This window comes from Nannobrachium achirus (genome assembly GCF_963921795.1).
Source record: "Nannobrachium achirus genome assembly, chromosome: 16".
NCBI classification, from domain to species: Eukaryota; Metazoa; Chordata; class Actinopteri; order Myctophiformes; family Myctophidae; genus Nannobrachium; species Nannobrachium achirus.
The window spans coordinates 37,690,859-37,712,070 of record NC_137823.1 but is presented as its reverse complement, the minus strand read 5'-3'; the positions used below and the strand labels follow the sequence as shown (position 1 = coordinate 37,712,070).

At 42.9% G+C, this 21,212-nt stretch overlaps 1 protein-coding gene across 1 annotated transcript in view; it reads right to left on the bottom strand.

Moving 5' to 3' along the window:
• The window catches only part of col12a1b (collagen, type XII, alpha 1b), a gene marked incomplete at its 5' end in the record, with an annotated part of 169,013 nt that overhangs the window by 6,185 nt on the left and 141,616 nt on the right, over window positions 1-21,212 (bottom strand). The window contains 11 exons of the mRNA XM_080745150.1: window positions 6,284-6,352; window positions 6,999-7,184; window positions 8,126-8,192; window positions 8,528-8,563; window positions 10,227-10,298; window positions 11,215-11,268; window positions 11,490-11,543; window positions 16,042-16,095; window positions 17,041-17,136; window positions 17,665-17,718; window positions 18,852-18,938. Of these exons, the coding sequence (XP_080601276.1) occupies window positions 6,284-6,352; window positions 6,999-7,184; window positions 8,126-8,192; window positions 8,528-8,563; window positions 10,227-10,298; window positions 11,215-11,268; window positions 11,490-11,543; window positions 16,042-16,095; window positions 17,041-17,136; window positions 17,665-17,718; window positions 18,852-18,938 (829 nt within the window). The remainder of the gene's footprint in view (window positions 1-6,283; window positions 6,353-6,998; window positions 7,185-8,125; window positions 8,193-8,527; window positions 8,564-10,226; window positions 10,299-11,214; window positions 11,269-11,489; window positions 11,544-16,041; window positions 16,096-17,040; window positions 17,137-17,664; window positions 17,719-18,851; window positions 18,939-21,212) is intronic.

Genomic DNA, 21,212 nt, shown 5'->3' with positions numbered 1-21,212 from the left:
GAGAGAGAAAAAAAGGAAACCTGTGATGGCTGGTGACTGTCTCTGCCACTCGGAACATTCAATAACAACATCAAGGGGGGAAAAATAAGTTCCGCTAATCCCTTTTTCCACCTCCGCCCCTTCCTCCTCCCCCTCCTCCCTCTCTCCATTATGTCTAGACATTCATAAAGCCGACTTGGAGCGCTTCCCGAGCTCTCATTCACTCTCATCTCAGTTCGTCTCTTTAAGTGTCCTGTGGAGCATGTGTTGTGAATGAGGCAACAGGAGGAAGGCACCCCCCCGACTAACCCCACCACCCCACCCCGTCCGTCAGGCACCTCCGAGTCCGACCATGACTCATCACCCCCCCTCCCTCCCTCCTGTACTCGCTTCTTCCCCACCAAATTGGGGCAACTATAACTGCTACCCCTCCGACCTCCAGACTTTCCACGACTTGACCTTGAAGGCCTGAGAAAAAAAAGAAATCAGCCTGTCATTTCTTCCCATTGAGATTTACAATTATATTAATTATTTTAAGCCTTGAATCAAGCCATCTAGGATCATGGTGAATCATGACCATAAAACCTTTGATTCTGTGAAAGAAAATATTTGAATATTTAATTATACTAGACCTTACCCGTTCGAATATATGTGCTGCAAAATATGTGCAGAGTGTGGGTTATGGGGAAAGTAACTGTAACTGCTTGGTGCGTGCGTGAGAATATGTGGGAGCATCATAATGTAAGGAGCAGCCCATGGAGGAGTGTATATTTATGATGGATACAAATAATTTAACAGCAAAATTAGGTGAATAGAAGTATGAGGATGTATTTGCTCGACATAATTAATTTTTCTATACCCGTTGGAAGATGAGACACACATCACCCGTTGCATGCGTGACCCATGCAGAGAGAGAGAGAGAGAGAGAGAGAGAGAGAGAGAGAGAGAGAGAGAGAGAGAGAGGCTGCAACATTCCTAACTGTGAAAGAGGTGTGTGTGGGCCCGGGGCTAAAGATCCCATGGCCTGGAGGAACGGACCGTAACCCTGACAACAGGCTGTAGAGCTGTAGAGTGAAGAAACGCTAATAAATAGCTAGAATTTGGGAAAAATGAAATTCGGGCTCCGTCACCGTGTGTATAATGCTAATGGCCAATGCCATGTTAAATTTGAGATCAGTCGCTGAAGCGAGTGAATAGATAATGCATTTTGTGACCTACTGACTGACTGACTGACTGACTGACCTCTCTCTCTAATTATAGTATGGATGATATACTACATTTAATAAATAGTTAAATACCCTTTGTTTAGATTTTTTTTTTCAGCTTTCTTCTGATTCTTTCAAACAGAATCAAAGATTTTATGATCATCACCAGGGTCCTGGATGGCTTGATTCTTATATCAAAATAATCAATATTTTATAATCAACGATTTTTTTCTTTCTTTTATTTTCCCCCTTTTTGGCACCAGTAAACCACGCCCACTGCAATGCCCTATTTGATAAAATGTGTAACTCTGGGACTCAAATCTGCACTTTAAAAGCATTAACTTCAGTGTTCGTTTAAAACTCACAGAGTGTGCAAATAGCACACGTCCATCTGGAGGAGTACTGCATCTGTACTCCCTGAGACACACATGTGTTACCATGCAGTGTGTGAGTGCAAACAGTTACATTGTATTCACTGTATAGTTGTGCGCTACATCTGCAATAAAACCGGACTGTTGTAAAACAGCAGTACTGTGTATTTACTATACAGATGTGGGGATGGCGGGGAATTAGGGTGGCTGGCAGAGGATTCTTTTTATCTGTAACAGTATGTATTTTATTATATTTTTGCATGAAAAGGTGTATTGTTGTACATTTTGTAAGCATTTCGTTATCTTGAGAAGCGTACGGTAACAAAGGTTTGCAAATAATTTGTAATGGAGCAAAAAGTGCAATGTTTGCCTCTGAGGTGTAGTGGAGTAGAAGTATAGTATAAAGTATTAGATAAAGTACCAGTAAGACTCCCTAATCGGGAGATAAGCGACCGTCAGGTCGCATACACAATCTTTAGAAGGCAATCAGGAGGGAATATGGTAAATGGGACAGATCCATGTTGATGACATGACTTTAGAGATACTGTGTACCGCTTTGCATGATTTTAGACCAAAATCTGTAGGAGCAGTGTCCCAAAATGTGTTTTGCAAAAATCGGCCTGATGGTGGCGCTAGAAGAGGGCCATGTGAGAAATGAGGGGTGGAGGTTGTGAGTTGCCATCCAAAAAGTGTGTGTGCAAAGTTTGGCATGGATAGGGACAACGGTATAAAGTTGTCAAATATGTCAGTCAATTTAGGTTACGTGTCACATCTGCCATGTGCAACATCAAAGCCTACAAGCCAAACAAAAATGTAATTGTCAACGACAATAACACAATTAAATCATTAATCGCAATTATTTGAGTGACAATTAATGGTCATGTGTAAAATGTTATAATTGTGACAGCCCTAATTACCACACATCTTTACTTAAAGGAGTACTTCACCACTTTTCAACCTATCTTCATATAATTGGTCCTCACTATTTATTTATTTTCTCAGAGGAGGGTTGTGGGCAGGTCAGAAACCCATCGTTTTGTGACATCATTGATTGGGAATCCAAGCTAATAGAAAATGCAGGCTTTCTACTCCTGAAAAGTTGCGATGTTAAAGTGGAAGCCATTGTTCTCGCGATAATAAAAATCTAAATATTTTTTTCAAAAATATTGATTAATGTTTTGGGGGGAAAATGATGATGTCACAAGACGATGGATTTCTGAACTTCCCACAGCTCTCCTAAGAGACTTGGACAGAGTAGAAAAAAATTGTGCTATTTTATTATGAACATTAGTGAGGACCTATTATATGAAGATGGGTTGAAAAGTGGCAAAGTCCTCCTTTAAGTACAGTACTTGCAGTAAGTTGGTTACTCTCCACCACTGCATAATATGACTTGTGTTGACTGTGCTAGAGTGGAAGTGGAACAGAGGGGGGAGGTGGTGGTTGTGCATCTGGCTGGATGGATGACCTCATGGTATATGGTTGCATGAGCTGGGCCGGATGTATGGGCTGCTGGAAGCAGAGTGTTTTGTGGGGCAGCTGTATGGAGTGACGGAAGCCTCCAGCTTTGCAGATCCCCAGACTGTCTGGGAAACTCGGGGACGGCAATGCTCTCTACTCTACTCCCATCCCTCAACGACCACTGGGGTGCCCTTTAGCCAGGCACTCCCCACCCCAAGTCACAGCAGTGGTGTCAGTGCACAACTGACTGACAGGCTGGACAGGACAGAACAAAAATCCCCCCATGTGTACAGTAAGTGTAACTAGATATGTCTCAAGACGGGAGCTCTTTGAGGCAATGTGACCAGAAGGTGGCCAGATTCAAAAACTCTGGGCTGTGGGAAAATGCAGTCCCCCTCCTCATGGAGAATATGTGTTGAGATGCCACTAGGCAAGGCATTTGCCTCTAGCCCAAGTGTCGAGTATTGTGACAGGGTCTGATGAATGATCGTGGTCATGATGAATGGGCCACAAGTAGGCAAGCATGAAATTGTGCAAATCAAGGAAATAGGTTGTTAAAAAGCTTTTTTCATGGTCTGAGGTTAAACAACGTTTAAAATTAGATATACATTCATGACATCATACTCCATCATTCAATGTATGACAATACCAGTATAGACTTTCGCAATCTGGTAACGAAACTCTGAATAATGCCTTACTTGTGGCACATTCTGTTAGACCTTGTCACTACACTACATGAAACAAGACATGAAACCTTGTTTCATGTAGTGAAGTAAGTCACTATGAGAACCACATTTTTCCAGAGTCATTGAGACAAAAAAGGGGCTGCCAGTCAAAGCAATTATTTGTTTTGACTTAAAACAAGAATGAAGCGCAAACAATTCAACACTCCTCATAAACTGTACCAGCCCATAGGCAGACCAATACATAGGCATGAGTCACTGAGCCACTGCCCCCTAGTATCCAACCCATGTGTGCCAAGTAGGGAGGCACTGGGTACCATTTTTATAGTCTTTGGTATGACTCTGCCGGGGATTGAAGCCCCGGCCTCTCAGTCTCATGGCAGACACCCTAACCCAGTTGTTCCCAACCTTTTCTGGACCAGGGCCCACTTGAACATTTTTAAACACTCAAAAGTGGTCAGATGGCCCACCAGTGGTCAGATGGGTGGGCCGCATGCATTTTTAGAGCATGTTTATTTCAATGATCAGTCAATCGATTGTGTTCTGGCTTGGATAAATGGAACTAACCTAGTACATTTTAAGCTAATATTTATTGTCAATGAAAACTCACTTTTCTCACTTATCGCGACGCCTCAAAGGCCCTAAAAACAAGGCTCCAAATTCTCCAAAACAAACGAATTAGGCTTCTGCTTAACCTTCCATCTCGGGCTCACCTCACCGCTGATCACTTTCTAAGCATGGGGTGGCTCACGGTAGCTGATAGAGTACAGCATCTTGCAATGGGCCGGGTGTACAAGATACACTACACCACTAACTAACTACAACACCAGAGGCAGCTCCACAGATCAACCCCGATTTGGCAAAAGAAAAAGGTCCTGGGTTCCATTCTCGTGGGGGAAGCTGGGGGGCGTGTTCTTTCCTCCGCGTCATCAGCGCCCGCACCCTAGGTGGGGTTGGGGAAAGGGCCTTTCTGTGTGGAGTTTGCATGTTCTACCCGTGTCCCCTATAGATACCCTCACAAAAACATGCAGTAATCCTGGTCTTTATAATGCCTCCCCGTGGCCAGCCAAGGCACCAATGCATTCTCCTGCTATGCCGCTAAAATGTGGAACGCCCTACCGAAGGCCTTAAAACGGCACTGAAAAGCCACTTAAGAGGCGACTGCTATTCGAAACTGGTAAAAGAAAACAAAGCCTATCCTTACCTCCCCCTGACCTTGCTATTGTAAATACCATTTATTTTGCATTGTGTTTTACGACTGTTTTTTTTTTATGATTTCTGCATAGTAGTACTATGTTAAATCTGTCTGTCTTCAATGTTATCATCATCATCATCATCAAATAGCAGATCTACAAGCTCGCAGCGTGGCACTCGGTGCCGCGCTGTGAGCTTGTATATCATCATCATCATCTGTCTTCAATGTTATATCAGTTTAAAAAAAGGACCTCAATTTAAACAAGCCACAGGCTTTTTGGGGGTTTATCCTTTTAGTTGACCTTGTACCAGTGAACTGTACTGTCACGAAACTGTACCTTTTCCTATGCAAACTTCTAATAATGTTTTTATCAATCAATCAATTTCAAGGTTTTAAAGAAAGTTTTTATATTAACTCTCCTACTGCCAGATTATTTATTTATTTATTGGGTCTGGCGCCATCAAAAAGCGGCTTACCTTTGCGACGTTATAGTAGATAGACAGACAGACATTTATTTATTTATTTTTATTTTTTTTGGTTGTGCAATAGTGCACTTTGGTCTGCCAGGCAGCAGAGGGCGGCGTCATGCGAGAATGAATGTGAATTTGCCTGTTATGTGTTGAAGAAGAAGAAGACCAGTCACTGGCCACAGAGCCTCAGAGCCAGAGAAAATCAACAAGGAAGTGAATTGTTCTCCGTTGATGTTAACGCATAATGGATTTTTTACTACATCACCGCGGAAAATGTGTTTACAGTAGACGGCCGCGCGACGCCTCATCAGCTTACAGTCATCAGACGAACGAACCGAACGAGCGCCGTATTGGCATCGAGGTTCTGTAAAAAATGGGGCGAACGTGAACGTTCGAAGCGGCGGGAGAGTTAATGTTACATTATCAAAAAAATCTTAGTGTTTTGCCAATTATTTGGGCCGCAGGTTAGAATTGCTGCTCTAACCACAAGGCAACGACCTGATCAAGCAATATCGCTCTTATTCTCTACTGCAATGGGTTACACCCCGCCATTCCGAAACACCGCTATTCCGAACGTTGACTTCTAACCCTAACCCTACCCCTAACCCTAACCCTAACCCTAACCCTTACCCTAACCCTAACCCTAACCCTAACTAACCCTAACCCTACCCCTAACCCTAACCCTAACCCTAAACCTAACCCTAACCCTGCTTCGGAATAGCGGTGTTTCGGAATGGCGGACCGTTGCCACTGCAATGTACACAGTGAAATCCCCAGTGTCAATGTAATCCTTTTGTAACTCAGAGAGCATACATTTTGTACACTCAGTGAGTTAAAATAACATGAACACTCAGGTTTTTGCAGTGCATTGTGAGTTTGAAGCGGAGATAGAGAGTAGATAGATTGTGTTGTGACATACCAGGTGGTCCTCTCTGTCCTCTTTGTCCGACACCTGGCGAACCTCTGTCTCCCTTCTCTCCCGCAGGGCCTGAAAGAAATAAACAAGTGTTGAAAGATCACACGCTGTGGATCTGCTACAGAATAGCTAGACCTCTGCTGTCAGAATCCGGCACTATCTGCCGTTTATGGTCCAAATTATACATGATGAAATGCCTATCCATCCATCCATCCATCCATCCATTTACAGCAGTGGTTCTCAACCCCAGGGGAGTCCCCAAATTATTTTGGGGGGTCCCCAGATGAGTAACTTAATGTGCAACATTGTTTTCTCTCTCAACAGTATACAAACCCATAAGTGTATAGAGGGTATCTGCACATTTCTAAAGTGACAATTTAAGAATAAAGTGACTTTTTAATACCACTAAAATAATAAATTAAACAATGGCCAAATTGTCAAATACTAGAGGCAGAAATTGTGAAAATAGCCGATCTACATGCTCACAACACCTCACGTTGTGAGGTGTTGTGAGTATGTAGATCTGCTATTTTCACAATAGAACCGTGTTATACAAAATGTAATGCCTCAACTATTAGTGCTCGTCAGGGTGGGGGGGTCCCCCGTTAAAATATGATTATTTGGGGGATCGCGGTCCGAAAAGGTTGAGAACCAATGATCTACAGTACACATCCATTACCATACATCCAAAACAAAGAAGACCGACGCCGACGCCTACCGGACTCTCCCTGCCGCCCAGGTTGGCCAGGAGTTCCTGGGAATCCGTTCCTTCCCGACTGTCCTGGTTCTCCTCGGGGACCCTGATTTCCAGGGGGTCCGGCGGGTCCGGCGGGACCTGGGTTGCTGCTACGGTAATTGCTGTTGGGGATCTGGTTGATCATACTGTTGACACGACTCATTTGTGCTGAGCACCCAGAAGGTGGTTTGGGAGAGAAAAAAAACATGCAAAAAAGAAACATTTAAAACTAGAAGCAGTGCTCTTCCGAGCACAGGTCTCCACCAGGTCAGGCATGTAATGTGTTTTACATAAGTCGGCCTCCTGATGGCGCTATAAAAGGCTGATGTAAAAAATGCAGGGAAAAGGTTTTACCTTGGCCTCTAAGGAGTGCGCATACAAAGTTTGACACTAATCGGTGGAGTTATAGGTGAAAACATGAATCGGCCTGTTATAGCGCCACCATGAGGCTGATTTGATTTTTCTTAAGTGGCATTTATTCCTCTGCCTATTGGGAATGTGCATGCACAATTTCACCAAAATCGCACACTGCGTTCAGGATTTCAGGCATTTTATTCAAAACTGACCAATCCTGCAAACTTTGAAAGCCAGTTTTAGCCAATCAGGATGGAATATGGAAAATCTGACACATCCATGTCGATCACATGACTGTAGAGATACTGTCTACTGATTTACGTGATTTTTGGACAAAATCTGTAGGAGTACTGGCAAAAGTTAGTTTTGCAAAAGTCGGCCTCCTGGTGGCGCTAGAACAGGCCCATGTGAAATATTTGGGGCAGAGGTTCTGAATTGGTGTCGAGGGAGTGTGTGTGCACAGTTTGGCAGCGACCGGGCCAACGGCGCCGGAGATTAGCTGGTAACGGACAAACGGACGGACGGACAGACGCACGCACGGACGGACGCACGCACGGACGCACGCACGGACGGACGGACGGAGGGGAAAACATACTCTCCCTCAGCCTTTGGCTGGTGGAGACAACAACAACAACAACAACGTGCAGACTTCTCTTTCTCTAAAGACAAGAGTCTGTTTGTGGCATCTTGCTCGCCTAATGAAACCAGAACTATTTCCAAATGTAGCTGAGTAGGAGAAAAGAAAACTCACTCACCATTTACTAGCCGCTCGCATACTTCTCTGGCAATGGAGCGCATCATGTTCTGAGGTGCAAAGTCCCCCTAGATATGGAAGGATGGTATTCATAATAATAATAATTATGTGTTACATTTCATTATGTTACATAACCATTTAGAACAGAAGAAAAACTGTTACTTCATATCCATTGCTCAATACTTATACAGATGCATCCTGTAACATTTATGTGCAATTTGGGAAGTAAAGGGCTTCAGATAGAAAATGACTTCAAGAATATTCAATACGGAGTCCACTTGTAAATAAAAGGCTTCCAGTATTTAAATAATTAAGTGATGTTAAATAGTGTAAGTTAATCTACTCTCATAGAGTAAATGCTTCTCAGAACTTCTAAGATATAGTAGCGTGAATATTTACTCACTCTCTCTCCCTTGTCTCCCTTTGAACCGCCAGCTCCCTAGAAAAGAGAGGTAAAGAGAAGCTTTCAACATCGCTGCACACTCGAGTTCCAGACACACTATTGATGGTGGTGAAATGCCATCCACAGGGGGTGGGCAGCCTTTTTTGGCAAGATATCTACGATACTTAGGCCTGGGAGATCTAAACCTACGCACCAGTGTTAAGGAGATTCTATAAAAAAGAATATATACCACCTATTTATAACCAGATTTATGCAAGAGTGGAATGTCAGTTGTTGAGTTTTATATTTGTAATGTTTGGCAAGCGTGACGTTTTTTTTCCTTGACATAGAGTTGATCTAGAGGCACCAAGGAGATTCATTAAAAAGTATATAACTATTAATAATCCAAATTGTGTAAGTATGCTCCAAGGTGATCATTTCATTTTAAGAGTAGCATGTGCATTGAGCATGTTAATTGTGGGACAATAAAAATATCAAATTAGTATTCATATATCAAATAATAATTAAAAGGAAATTTATCAGAATTAAATACCGGTACATGTACACATAGGTTTGGGGACCTTTAAAAAGAATCTTCCCCTTTCCACCAGTTTCTGCCTTTGCAGAGCACTCTAAATGATCATCACGTACAAGTTACATTATTGATAGGTTTGTTGATTGATGGAATACTTGATTGATTGAATACTTGATTGATTAATTGAATACTTTATTAGAAGTTTGTATAGAAAAAAGTACAGGACAGTACAGTTCACTGATACAAGGTCAACTAAAAGGATAAAGCTGTTAGGCTTGTTTGCATTGGGGTCACTTTGTACTCAATTCATACAAGAATTGCGTACAAAGGAAGTGGTTGTAGAGAGATGCTCAAAGAACAACGTCACCATGCTCGGTATATGACAGATTTCTTTCAAAATACATCTAAGCATTTATCAGAGGCCATCAAGTTCATATATGGGCATTCCAAGATATGGGCTTAATAATGATGACTTCAGGGATCTCCATCTCCAAATATAGGCATAAAAGGGACAGATCACATGAGACTGACACAATATGTCCATATATGGGCATTCCCAGATATGAGCTTAATATTGATGACATCAGGGATCTCCATATATGGGCATAAAACGGCCAAGGACGGCCATATATGGAGCGTGACATGAGGCGTGACTGACTGACTGACAGACATGAGGCGGGGTTTCTACTAACTGCTCCCTACGGTCACAATTGATCCACAAAACTAGCGTTGTTTGTATTGTTGACCAATTTCTACCATATAGCGCTAGTTTCATTCAACTTTGACCCCTCTGTCACGTGGTACTATTTTTTGTGTCCAGTATCACAACACCACTGCATTGTATGCCCCCAAAACAAGGTGCTTTGCAGTCAGCTGATCAGAACAAAAGTAGCGCTATATGGTAGAAATAGGTCAACACTACAGATTCATCTATTTTCAATGAGTGGCTCCCGCCCCACTGCAACTACTTCATATTCATCAGAAACTGACCACGGGACTCTAGCAATCAATTAATACCTTTGCAACCACTATATTAATAATTTCCTACAGCTTTATGTCAAAAACAAACACTTTAAGCTCTTTACTCATCAACTGGTAAGTTAGACGTGTGATAGAGGGAACAGGGATACTATATACAGATGTAGATGTATACACATTAAATAAACATAAATAAAGTTGACTCACAGGATGTCCATTGTCACCAGGTTTGCCAGGTTTTCCGCTATTCCCAGGTATTCCTGGATTTCCAGGTTGTCCCTGGGAGAGAAAGGAATAGTGGACAATGACATCTCAATAGGAAACCTCTGTGTTAATCTATAATGCTATGCTTCCATCCAATGGAAATAAACCTTTTCATAAAACATATTGTCTCTGTCGGGTGGAAACCTAAAAAAAGTAAGCAGATCGATAAGCCTCGAAAGTCGAAACGCGTCGCTTGTGGATCGCTTAAATATGGAGGTAGGAGGTTTCTGCCCGACAGCAACGATATTCATCTCTATTTACTCTGAAAATGTTGGAATTGCACAACAAAAAGAAACTCATACAGCCTGGTGGCCAGTGTCCAGTGTGAATCATCAATGTGGATCACCAATCAACACAGTGCACAAGCCAAAGTTTAGAGAAGTGGGCTCCTGACCAGAAGGTCATTGGCTCTCAAAACATTTGTGGGTAAAATCAATGAGCAATGCTCTCCCATCCGTTAACACCTACTGTTGAGGTTCACTTGAGCAAGGTGCTTGGAGCTAGCCTAGCTTGTAGCCACGTAGTCGTAGTAGCCAACAGCAGAAGTCTGTTTGCATTGCGAAACTCCCATGTCTGAGTTTGTTTGGCTGGCTGTATGAATTTATTAGAGGTTGTCCGACATACATTTTTCAATACTGATTATGATATTTTGGAGAACAGGGAAGGCTGATTGGCCGATATCAACAGATATCAAATATTCCGATATCCATAATTAACGTAGTGAACTCTGTACCCTAAAAGTAGTCTTGCACGATTAATTATTTTTTAACCAATTTCACATTTCAAGCAGTCTAAGCACTCTTACTGACTAGTTATGTGTAGAGCTTTTTTATGCCTTCAAAATTCAAGTGAACATTTCTTTTTATAACAAACAACAAAAACAAACTTGACGTTCTTGATATGTACCTATTAGGCAAAAAACATAACATACCATGGTGCCTGGTGGGCCCCTCGGTCCAGACACTCCCTCCTTTCCTGGGGGTCCCTGTAGGATAGAAGGGCAGGATAGAACAACGTGTCACGCCAAATATGGTTCATACAGTGCTGTGTCATGTACTGTATCTCTGTGCATTTTGTCTGTTGTGAGTGGCTGTTGCGATTTACAGTCTTCTTTGCTGCACCCCAGAACTGGTACATAAACTCGTACATGAACAGGATCTGTTAAAATGTGCGATGGTCATAAAAATACTCAGTTTTTGTACTCACCCTCACTCCAGCTGGCCCGATTGGTCCAATGGCACCAGCGGGCCCAGGTGAACCCTGAGGGAAGTCAAAGACAGGAAAAGGGACCGACTCAAATTCAAGCTGCAGTTTCTCTTTTCCGCACAACTCACATTAGCAGAGGTCAGTGTACCTTTGACCGACCGACTCACACCAGCGTGTCTCGCTGCGTGTCAAAACAGTAAATCTCCTTTTTAGCTCTCATTTGCTCGGAAACCCTGCGCACTATTTTTATTGTCAATCCTCTCTCGCCTTTGATGCCTTGGCATAAGATTTACAGGGAACATAATATATTCCAGAACCCTTTTATTGGCCATTATAAACCGGGGCCCACGTAGCCTGCAAGTCATTAAATGCATGTTGCTATAGCATCTGCTCCAGCATGGTCACCTGTGAGCCAGTCCATGAATGTCCATTTTGAATCACAATCACTTTGCATGTAACAAGGATTTTGACTTGATGGCCGTTTTTCACTTACAGAGGAACACAGCAATCAAACCACTAGTGGTGAGAGTAGTGACAAATGTAGAATTCAGGGGATGTGGCCCATTTCTATGTACAGTACATCATGATTCATGTATCCTGATGATAGTGATGGTGCTGGGCAGTATAAAGCTACAATCTGGGACTTATTGTAATGAATAAAGCATTATTTTAACCAATCTGTATGGCAGAGTATGTTATTACAATGTAACTACCACAGTTGCAGTGGTTGAAGATGGTTTCCCCACACTTTATTGAGAAACATGGTCCCTGGTATCGGGTGGTACACCTAGCTACTGTATTGATTAACAATATCAATAATGTTATTTGAAGCAGATAGCACGCTGGATTGGACACTAGATGCACCACCATCTTTGTTGTACCGGTAGTTCGGTCATCGTTGTTGGGAGATGGAAACAAAGTTAAGGATTGTAACTTTAACACAATGTCAAGCATGGGTACAGTGCAATGCAATTTCCATAGCCTAGTATGTTGCCACATTTATAAATGTATATGTTGGTGTCGCACTGGCAACTCCGATGTCTGCAATTGGCTAGTTCCACTATACTGTGAGCCGGAGGAACAGGAGTGTTGTAATTGGCTAGTTGGTAGCAGGACACTTATCCCATAGCCTGGAGGGACTAGCCTGGTGCTGCCGGCCTCTATCACACACTTCGTTTTTTGGGGACAACTTAGCTGCGGTTGTAATAACAGGAAATGACATAGTTGTCGTTTGCAGATTTGACAATTATTTGAGAACTGAGATCCTTGGTCTGCTGTCAGTGTGCACAATAAGTATGAAGCTGATCGGAGCTAATAACACTGGAAGACAGCCATGGAAGAGTGTTCCCAAACAGAAGAACCACATCTCTGCTTAGGGGGTAGGACACTTAACTGAAACCTTACTGGAGGAGAGGATTCTTTGTGGTGTTCCTTTCTCTCATCCCAGAGACTGTTTTCTACAAAAGTCAGTGAACTGAACAGGCATACCCCCCACTAAAGATCAGGAGGGGGGGGGGGGGGGGGGGGGCAGGGGTCTTTGTATATCCCAGAGGCCTTGGGTATAAACAGCTTTAATAGATACCATCTCCAGTGATCTCCACAGACTGGTAGTCTCTGATTAGGGACATGTGAAAGTGCACCGTTGTTGTGCTCTAAGTAACAGAAAAGGGCTGGAGCCTGGAAGCAGTTCAAGAGCGATTTTTGTCAATATTCATGAGACACCAGTGGCAGCCTCGTTCAATCTGTCAACCTTGTGTGTGAGGGGGAGAATATCTCATTGTTCCCTTATTGGCGTTCATTTTTGTAGAATTGGCTGTCGTATGACTTTGTCGCCCATTACACTGCCTGACAAACTCTGTTAATGTTGATAAAAGGTCAAAGGTCATGTTTAACGAATATATCTTTGATAGTTGTTAAATGATATAATATCAACTTTTGTAACAACAATACTCTTGGTGACTGGAGATAAACTATAATTTGTCTTAGTATTGGGATGTTGGTAAAGACTGACACTTTGGAAAGCCCTTCAAACTGTATGGAGCTTAGGCTGGCAAAACAATCTTCTAAATCACAATTTACTGATAGTAGCCTATTATAATTTTTTGACCTATTTAGTAAATTGTTGGGCTGTGGAGCTTTGGAGTTCATTGTTAAATGCTAATAATGCTTTGGCTTCATTATACAACAGTCTGTGAAGTAGAGCATATCGATGGCATCAAAGAAAAAAACTAAAACATGTGACTACAATTTCACCAGTGTTGGGGGTAACGAGTTACATACGACTTAGGTAATATTATTACTTATTTTTGTAAGGGAATATTGAGCTACTGTTTGAAATTGAGTAATACAGTATAATTACAGTTACTGTTCCAAGTAACATAAGTTAGCGGTCACAGTTAGCCCAATTATGTGAATTTAAAACAAAAACTATTTTTCGGCTGCGCTACATCATTTCCAGCTGTGTTGGGCACACGGTTTGCCCCTGACTACAATATGTTATGACCTGTAATCCAGTAGGGATCAGACAACCCAAATACTGATTGTGGCAAATTCTGTATCTGTTTTCACTGTCCAACCACTAGTTAGATTCATCAGCATAGTCAAAACTTACTATTAGTGAAAATAATACTAAAGTAAATATGTAAGGGATAAATACTGGCTCCGTGGGGGTTGTCCATATATAACATCCCGACGGACTGATAACTTATCAGTTTGAAGGGAGTTATCAGTTTGAAGGGATGTTATATAATATGGACAACCCCCAAGGAGCCAGTATTTATCCCGCTTATTACCCGGCTACTAAATAAAATTAATAATTTTGACTCAAAACTAAAAACAAAACGAAGTATTTCCTTGTTTACAGACAGCTGGAAGTGTTCCACAAGTGTTGCGCTGGGCGTCCTCCCAGCGCGACACGGTCGCCTTGGAAAACAAGGAAGTGCTGATTAGATAGAATCCATTTTCTGATACTAGGTCGTCTATTTCTCGCTTAAAATAAATTTAAAAACATTCTTGAGATCAACGTTTAGTTCTAAATGTCGCTGTGTGGTTGTTTACATGGCTGACATGTTGGATACGGCACTAAATTCATGCAGCGCAGGCTGCACAGTTTGACTGCAGCAGGTGCTCTGAGTCTTTGATTAGGCAGCGGTCTGTTATAGAGCGGAGCGGTCTGCTATCCAGAAATAACAGACCTCTGATTTCAGCAACTGACCAATCAGAATCAAGCATTTTAACAAGCCGGGTAATAATGAGTAATATTACTATGAAGTGACAGTAAAAATGTAATGTAAAAGTGCACAACTTTCAATGAGTAGTAAATAATCTACTGTAAAATGTTCAAGTTGTGTGTCTGTGGCCGGCGGGTGGGCGGCTTGCCAGATTAGGCCCAAATATGTACATGTCTGAGGTCACAGCACCAACGGATTATGCACAAATATTGTCATGCCAGGTGTCAGAGCACTCGCACAGCATCACCATTGTTAGGCAAGGGTTTCTATTGCGTGTGAGGGAGGGAGGGGGGAGGAGAGGCGAGGGAGAGAGAGAGGGGGAGGAAGAGAAGGGGAGAGGGAGGAAGAGAGGTAGGGATCACCTAAGCAATAGCGACTTTAAGCTTTGGGACGGCTACGGCAGATGACAACGGTAACCGGAAATGATCAGCGCTCGATAGATCAACCTGCCTCTGTTGCAGCCGTCTGTGCTACGCCAGAAGCTCCCTTTCCACGTAGCATCTACAACGTCTGCTGCATAGACGCGTCGCCATGGGAACCAGAGAGTTCAGTAAAAGGGGTGGGACCCCGTCAGCGACGGCTGTTTGCTTAGCGATTTTGACCGCTACGGCGATTAAGTCATAGCAGCCGTAGACCCGCCTCGCGTTGCGATACGGGCTGCTTAAACTGCCTATTAACTCGGCCTACACTGGGTACCTAAACCTGAACACTTGATAGTGTTGCTTTGTTAGATATTGTGCAGCACACAACCCCAGCAACACCAGGCAAGCTTTCTGCTTGAAATGAACATCCCCAACACAGAATTTCTCTATATTTAAGTTCATTTGAGGTCAATATACATGCAACATGCAAAGGTCATTTACTGTATTGTTGTAGGAATTACGTAATTGAAACCTGCTAAAATCCCCTTTGTCTAGTAAAAAAAAGATTTATGGGTGGCAATTAAATAAAAGGCATTTAATTTAAAAGGACTTAAAACGTCATCTTTGCAGATCCTGACTGAAGGAAGAAGACATGAAGGCAGCAGCAGGTCTGTTATCCCACTGCGTATATCAAGGTGATTTTTTCCTGGCCCCACGTCAAGACTAGAAAGTGATTAAACGTAAAAACAACATGCAGACTCACTCGCCCTTCTGAACGCTACCCTCCCTCACATCATTATGGATCACCCTCCCTGCATATGAAATACTGTCTGTACAGTAGCTCAGGACCATGTTGTCCAGAGCAGTAGCCTGACGGTACACAGTTGAATGATCATCTGCCCATTTTCCCCCCGTCTAAAATCCACACAGGCCGGGGATCCTCGCCAAAACAGCACTTACTTTCGGTCCAGGTAGTCCTGAGTCGCCACCATCTCCCTTTGGTCCGGGACGGCCCTGAAGGGAACAGAGAAACAAAAGCATTAGAGGGGTAATCAGCTGGAAAACCAGGTGGCGAGACGGCCTTGTGTTCATCCACAATAACCCTGACGTCCCCATTACGGGCATGTCATTATAGGCCCCTTTGTCTAGGCCTAAATGCTTAATTTATACACGTACGCTGGTGTTGTGTGGCAAAAATAGCAGATCTACAAGCTCACAGCGACATGCTGTGAGCTTGTAAATCAGCTATTTTCGCTGTACGACGGTGTCAGGCTTAAACACTGACACTGTCAGTATTTATCCAAAATCAACAACAACCCTGTGTCCTGAGAGATCACACTTCACACTATATTGGATTCCATCCTGCAATCAACAGGCCAGAGGTTTGATCCCAGGAACAGCATACTGTATGTGACAGGAATGCTCAAGTTGCCCTGGACAAGAGCGTCAGCTAAAAGCCTATACATGTAAAAAAAAACTAAAGAAAAATACAAGGAAAGGTGAAATTGAAGCGAGTATTAATAATGTGTTAGTTTTGCTGCGTAGTCCAACACAAACACAGTCTGCCAAACAGAGAGATCTGCTACTGTGTTAGGATGAAAATCCCACTGTTGATATATTAAGAGACACACTGTACCGAGAGAAGATATCAAGTCTATCCACAGCAGACATGAAGGAATGCAGGCCTCTGCCACCATTACTTTTCATCTTGTAAATAGTTCCCTGTGTAATAAATTGCCCAAGGTGTTCTGGGATGCAGCATGGAGCTGCTGAAAGCTTATGTCTGTCTGACAAACAAGGAAGTAGAAGTGTATGAGACATATATTTAATATTTCATCTCATCCCCATTTATGCAACGGCCAAAAACGGGTGCATATCTTCTACTCTCGGCCTGTGTGCTTCAGTGTAAGATTCATGCCTTTGTGCGTGCGTGCGTGCGTGTGTGTGCTCTGGACTCACAGCTTCCCCTGGCATAGATAATCCACTGGGTCCCTGAGGGCCAGGCAGACCTGTAGGCCCTGGTGGTCCATTATCTCCACGTGGACCAATAGGACCCTGTCAGCAGGATGAAGAGAGAGAGAGAGTTATGAAGAGATAGCCATCAATTGATTCACGGAAGGAATTCATAATTCATATCATTCCGAGATCTCCTTTCCGTGAGTTTTTCGACAGTTTAAACACGCTACTGTTGCAATCTGCCGAGGTAAGCGAGCGTGCACCAGACGACATGGAATGCTCAACCAAAGCTCCCCTCCATAATCGAGGGAAAAGGACCCAAAAAAAAAACCCCACTCCGACGTTAAGTGGGATCAGATGCGCTTCCACCCCCTCTTCAAAGCCTTCACACTGTAAACAAGCCCTTATTTTCATCAAGGCACAGATAGTGCTAACCTGGGATAGTCCAATACCCCCCACCCCCCGCATTAATAAAATAAAAAAGCAATTAAATTACATAAGCTGTGCCATAATCGTGGCTGTTTACTTTTTTATGACTAGAGACCTCTTTTGCTTGAATTAAAAGGTGACCTACAGGGGCTTTGAAGCAGAGAGAGGCGCACACAAACACACAAGGGAGGTACTTACCGCAGGGCCTGTTTCTCCTCTCTCACCCCGGGGACCTTTGCTACCAGGTGCACCCTGAGGAGAGAAGGAAGAGCATGTTTTGTCAAAGTAACACAACACAAGAGGGGAGAAAGAGAGAGAGAAATTGTCAATTTCTATGAGTCATTTCATCCTGTAGTCAGAGTGGGCCTTTGTCCAATACTGCACTGCAGTTTTGCAACCAAGAGAAAAAAAAATAGATGTGCCAGTGAGTGGAGTGAGTTTCAGTTTCAACACGGTTTAAAATGCCATTTAACTTTGAAATAAGGCAGATCACTCCACTGACCCAACAACGTCATTCAAAAAAATTCTCTCGCCTACGGGATATATATTTAATAAAACAAAAGACCTCAGACAGACCTTTTCTCCCCTCTTAAATGGCCATGAAGACACATATTCAATGTTTTTAAGACAGAGTACAACCTTTTAAATAAATTGTAGGATTGCCATCGTTGCCGTGTCAAGGCAGTTATGACACAGAGGCCTCCTGCACTGCAGTTTACCTTAACACCCCACTGTTTGAAGAACAGCCCAGCTTTTATTAGACATCACTAAGAAGTTCCCCCTGCCATGAATGTCCTTCAGGGGGAAATAACTTTCATTGCACCGAGTGGTGAACATAAATAACATGTTAGAGTCTCTGCATTAACCTGGTTGAGGGCCAGAGAGAGAGAGAGAGAGAGAGAGAGAGAGAGAGAGAGAGAGAGTAATAATGCTTAACTTATGCTCTGTCAAATGGAGGTGTTGCTCACTGAACATAGCTGATGTATTTATTGATGTATCTCGACGACACTGCAAATATATATATCGGATATCTTCAGTGAGCGGTGGAGTATAAATCAGGCTTGAGCGTCCCGAGCGTCCAGACTGAGACACACCTTTAGGAATCAGACTTGATTGGCCTTTCAAACTACCTACTGTAGGAATGTGGTTCAAATGGTGGTTGAACCTGATTCAGGAAAATCCATTTTCATTTGCTTTTCAGTTCTTTTGGTGTTCAGACTTGATAAAACTCTGATTCCAATCTGGATAGGCCCAAAAATCCAATTGGGGCTGCCAGTCTGAACACAGCCTTAAGACGCACTCTTAAGGACACTCTAGTCTCTTGACAGCAGTACAGTAAATATGCAGTGTAAAATTATGCATGCTGTGTTTCATGGGGTCCTTACCACTGGGCCCTGGGGCCCTGGGGATCCTGAGCTTTCTGTGATGCATGTGCAGGAGTTGGGGAGGGCCGCGCACTTGGCTTCATCTCTCTGTAGTTCGGATAAAGAAAAGAGGAAAAGTCAAGACGTAGTTGGTGAGCGTGGAATTTTGGGCATGTCATTACAAGTGAAAATGTAAGACAAAAACAAAGAAATGTTCATTTAAAAACATTCGTGAAAAATAAATGTGTTGTGAGCTTGTAATTGAGCCATTTTCTCAATCCTTTAGAAAATGTTGTGGTTAATTTGTGTTTTTCCCCCCCATACTTGTCAATGTGCAGACTGCCTTGAACGGAAAGTCATAGTCTCTTTATTCGCTGATTACATCAGACGCGTGTAGAGGAATTTGACATGCAACATCGGTGCAGGAACGTGTGAATGCCCAGAATGCACACACATGGGCTTACATCGCTGCATATTGTCAGGAGGAAAGCTGCACGAAGTGGCACTTTGACACTTGCTTATTCGAGGTTTAGTTTTCTGGATTTAGTTTGCGAGGAGATTGTCCAGGTTCACAAACGCTGGGTGTTCTGTACAGTAGGAGCCCAGGAATGCTAGTATTTACATCTGTTGTCAATGCAATGAGTCTGTGACCTTTGCATTGCACAGTGTTGTTCCACAAGGTTGGTTTTATTGTTGCCGATAAGGTCTGTCCTATAATTGTGTGTTTATCTTACGTTGCTCTGGATTAGAGCATTAGATACATGCCAGAAATGTATGTGTGAATGTAAATCCTGGACATTTTTCCCATTTGGTGAGCTGCAGTCACTCCATAAATCTGTTCCGTTTTAGGGAGGACTTTAGATTTGAACGCTAGGGAAGTATCTCACCTAAGATAGGGAAGAAGTTGCCAGCACTCAAGGAATCTCCTTTTCACATGATTTTATTTACCTCACTGGACAGGAGCAACGTACATATTCTGACCAACAAGGTTGAATGTTATTTTGAGCCGTGCACCAAAAATACGTTATCTAATTTGGAGTGTTGCAGGCTTTCTGCTCTGTTGCAGATATCTTTCTCTACTAGTTATCTCACCTAAACAACTTGGACTCTCATACAACCATAATGTACAGGTTGACGATGAGGAGCAGGTTGGGTTTTCTCTGATCTCATCGGTGTGTGAATGGTAGAATGGATAAATACATTGTGAAGCACTTTGGATAAAGGTGTTGTATCCATTTGCCAACGCCTATGACTGTGCTGTGCACGTCTGTGAAACTGAATCAATCAAACCAGCTGTCTCCGAATTCCACTGATTCACATCATAACCCCCGAGGCCTGAAACGTGTTCAACTATTGATTGTACACACTCTTGACACTGCTTTTATTTGTTGGAAAACAGGGCCGGGGTGTTCTTTGAGCAGTCTGTGGGGAACGATGTGAGAAAGTCCAGATCAAGAGAGGCTAGAGTCCAAGGCCAGAACTACACAGCCGTGTGTACTGTACTGTAGACAAACACTTCACCCCATAAAGTACTTGGATGACTCGGCTATATTGTTGACTGTGTTCGTGCCACGCCACACCACGATCACATCATTCGTGATCCAATATTTACTTCATTTATTAAGGTTAGGATTCAGGTTAGATGGATTAGGTCCAGAGCCTGTAGTTGGTTTCTGAGTAACCGCTCTGTAATAATGTACACTGGAACAATGCCGGTTTGGTCAGTCGCTACAGTTCTCTGTACAGATGTAGCCTATACAGTATGCTACACAGCTTGAAGGTGTACAGCGGAAGGTACATCATCAACATATTTGCTCTCCATATCATGGATGGCACAGAGCCATCGCACTGTATGTGATGTGCATATCCATAAACTGTTTGTTGTCAATACAATACAATTTGGAAAGCCGCCGTGTGTGTTGTGTTGTTGTGCTCGAGGGTCCTACAGCAGACTAGTAGTCCAACAGCATCGGGTGTTGGGGGGGTAGGAGAGCCTTTTCAGGTAGATTTTCTAGTCTCTGCAATGACGTTACCAAGAAAATACAATGAAAAAAGAACGTCAAAAGGATCGTATAGTAGGGTTAGTTGCTGATTAAACCACTTAAGCCCTATTCTATTCTTCCTTGTATGATAATGTCACATAGCAAAAATTGCTGATCTACAAGCTCACAAGACAATGTTTTTTTTATTTTTTATGAGATGCCCAAAAGGGGGACATCAATTCTAAGTGCTGTTTATTGTTGTAATGTCCGTGTATTTTCTACGGAGGTTGCAGAGAGTCAAACAAGGATGTAGGTTAAGGACACCCTTTCTCGGCCTGTCAGGATCTGCAGCTGAGCCATGCCACATGTGAACATAGTAATGGTCCTTTTAAGGACAAAC